At 39.5% G+C, this 2,868-nt stretch overlaps 1 protein-coding gene across 1 annotated transcript; it reads left to right on the top strand.

Annotated features, from left to right (window-relative positions):
* Nucleotides 1-508: 508 nt before the first annotated feature.
* On the top strand, nt 509-2,158 carry LOC141129815 (uncharacterized). The gene is made up of 3 exons (XM_073617880.1): nt 509-730; nt 876-1,387; nt 1,472-2,158. The coding sequence occupies exons 1-3, from the start codon at nt 573-575 to the stop codon at nt 1,831-1,833; spliced, it is 1,032 nt and encodes a 343-aa protein (XP_073473981.1). The 5' UTR covers nt 509-572; the 3' UTR covers nt 1,834-2,158.
* Nucleotides 2,159-2,868: the final 710 nt, after the last annotated feature.

Below are 2,868 nucleotides of genomic sequence, written 5' to 3'. Positions count from 1 at the left end.
AAACTATGAAACCTAGGTAGGTACAAACCTTCTTTCCTTGTTTTCTCCTCCTCCTCGGCTCTGTGCTTTTTTCTCCTGCGCTGCGACAGCCACTGCACTGACCCCCAGTCCCAGACCAGTTCCTCCCTAAATCCTTCACTAATTAACTATTACTTGTGCGAAGTACAAAGTGCTCAACGTGAATATTACATAAAAATCATATTGCTGAATTAAGTGCTCCATGCGTACTACAAACTCATTAAACAGTCCACATCCAGTGAAAGTTCATGTACTGCAGTGCTCCATGCATGCTGAAATCAATGCAAACTTTAGCACTGGTCACTGTATTGGTGTCACGGGTGCCCAAAAAGTGTCACTGTGAGTCACTAATGTAATATTCTAATCTGGAATGATAAACGTGTCACTGTTTTAAACAAGGTTAGGTTAGGACCGTATATATATAATACATTAAAAATAGTTCTGTAAGTACTAGTGTACTAAGCAGCAACACCTTATTTTCTGGCAGTGCCCGGGCTGTCCCGACAGCAAACTCTGGATCCGCCCCTGACAGACCAACGCACAAGGCAGCTATAATGGAGGGAGCGATTCCAAAAATAATTAAATTTGGATTTAAGAATTATGTTTTAGATGTTGGTGAAAAGAAGAGAACGGCGATATGCAAGGCCTGCAACTCAAAAATAAGAGACACGTCCACCACAACATCCAATTTCATCCGTCACCACAAAGAAAAGTAGGTACAGTAACGTCACGTGTATGTATATATATGCAAATTAGGCCTACATCCCACTTTAGGTGGGAGCAGAGTGTATTGTTGTTCAAATCAATAAATCACATAGCTAACTTTTTTTTCTATCTCTCTTCTGTTTACTTAATAGATATGAAGTGTACATCCATACCAAAGGGACTTTTGATGATACCCAGCCTCAAATCTCACAATTCATCGCACAGGGGACTGTGCAGCTATACCACTGCAACCACCAGCAGCAAAAGGCAATTACAAACTCAATCCTGTCAGACCTCATTATAAACTGCAACATGCCTTTTGGAGAAGCCACAGACCTCTCACAGGGAGAAAAACTTGTGACAATAAGTGCTGTTGTACCCTGCATCCTTTCTCTGAATCACCACTTGGAAAATCATAAAGAGAGCGTGCGTTACCTTGGTGGCTTGATCTGTAGCCTGCAAGAATCACTCCAAAGACTATTCGAAGGGATCTTTGTCAATGTGAGGATGGCAGATGAACAGAATGATGTAGCAACCTTACCCTTCTCTGACCCTCTATACCTAATAGCTGCTGTGCTGGATCCTTCATTTGGCACCATGTGGTTGACCCATGATGTTTTGACTACCGAAAATGTCAAGGAGGCTGTGTCCGCGATGATAAAAAGTATGTTATGTTTTTGGTAATAACCCGTTTGCAGTAATAACACCTGAGTGCATTGAGTCACTGTTTTATGCTTGTGTTTTTCAGACTTGATTCTCAAAGAGGACTGCAAGCCCACCCCAACAACCACCGATGAAGACGAGCAAATGCCAGTGGCAGAGTCAGAGAGTCAATCTGGGCTGTTCACAGCATACCGCAAAAAACAGAAGAGAGATTCATGTTCCAGTCCCCAAATTCAGCTGAACCAGTATTTAGACATTTGTGATGGACAGAGCTGCCTTCAGTTTTGGGCCATGAACAGGCACATGCTCCCCTCTTTGTTCAGGGTAGCGGTAAGAGTAATGTCAGTCCCTGCATCAAGCGCACCTGTTGAACGTGTGTTCAGCCATGGTGGGGTGATAATGCGACACCATCGCTCACAACTGAGCGAGAAAGTACTTTCCAATTAAATTTTTTGCAAATGCAATGCATGTTAAGTGGCTATTCTGAGAATAGCCACTTAACATGCATTGCATTTGCAAAAAATTGTATTCTGAGAAGTGAGAATACTATTTTTTGCAAATGCAATGCATTTTAAGTGGCTATTCTAATAACTAAGAAAAAAGGAATAGAAGTAGATAGGCGCTGTTTCCAAGCCTGGTGAATTCAAATGTGTTATTCCCTTAGTGGGAGGGCAGTATGGAGTGGGAAAGATTGTAAAGATGTTGCCTATAGTTTTCAGTGAATGTTTATCCCGTGGAATTGTGTATAAAGGTCCTGGATGTGCATAAGTCAAGTTGGTTGTCTGACTTAATAAAGCGCAGTGTGTGCTCTAAAAAAGATATAACTTAATCCGTATAAATATAATATATCCATATATAAATGAACCCTATTTTTAAATTAAAAATATTTGTGCAAAATTATGTGATCCATAACGTAATCGATAATGTACATATGTAGTGAACAAACAAATATATATAATCAAGTGCTTTCAGTGCTGCTACAAAGAAAACCCCTGGATTCTGATGGATTTTCCAAACCTTTCAGTGCGTGCCTTAATCCGTGTTCTAATAGTGATTGATTGCACTCACCAGATCCTAGCAGCACTGAAAGCACTTGATTATATATATTTGTTTGTTCACTTCATATGTACATTATCGATTTACGTTATGGATCACATAATTTTGCACAAATATTTTTAATTTAAAAATAGGGTTCATTTATATATGGATATATTATATTTATACGGATTAAGTTATATCTTTTTTAGAGCACACACTGCACTTTATTAAGTCAGACAACCAACTTGACTTATGCACATCCAGGACCTTTATAACACATTTGAATTCACCAGGCTTGGAAACAGCGCTATCTACTTCTATTCCTTTTTTCTTATATCTTACTCCACCTAGTGGAAGTAATCGGTAGTGGCAGCTGTTCCAACAACATTCTTTCATTTTTAAATTTTTATTCCATTGCATGCATCCCATTGCACGGGTGTTTCT

Source organism: Aquarana catesbeiana, linkage group LG02, assembly GCF_042186555.1.
Source record: "Aquarana catesbeiana isolate 2022-GZ linkage group LG02, ASM4218655v1, whole genome shotgun sequence".
NCBI lineage: Eukaryota > Metazoa > Chordata > Amphibia > Anura > Ranidae > Aquarana > Aquarana catesbeiana.
This window is presented reverse-complemented; position numbering and strand designations above follow the sequence as displayed.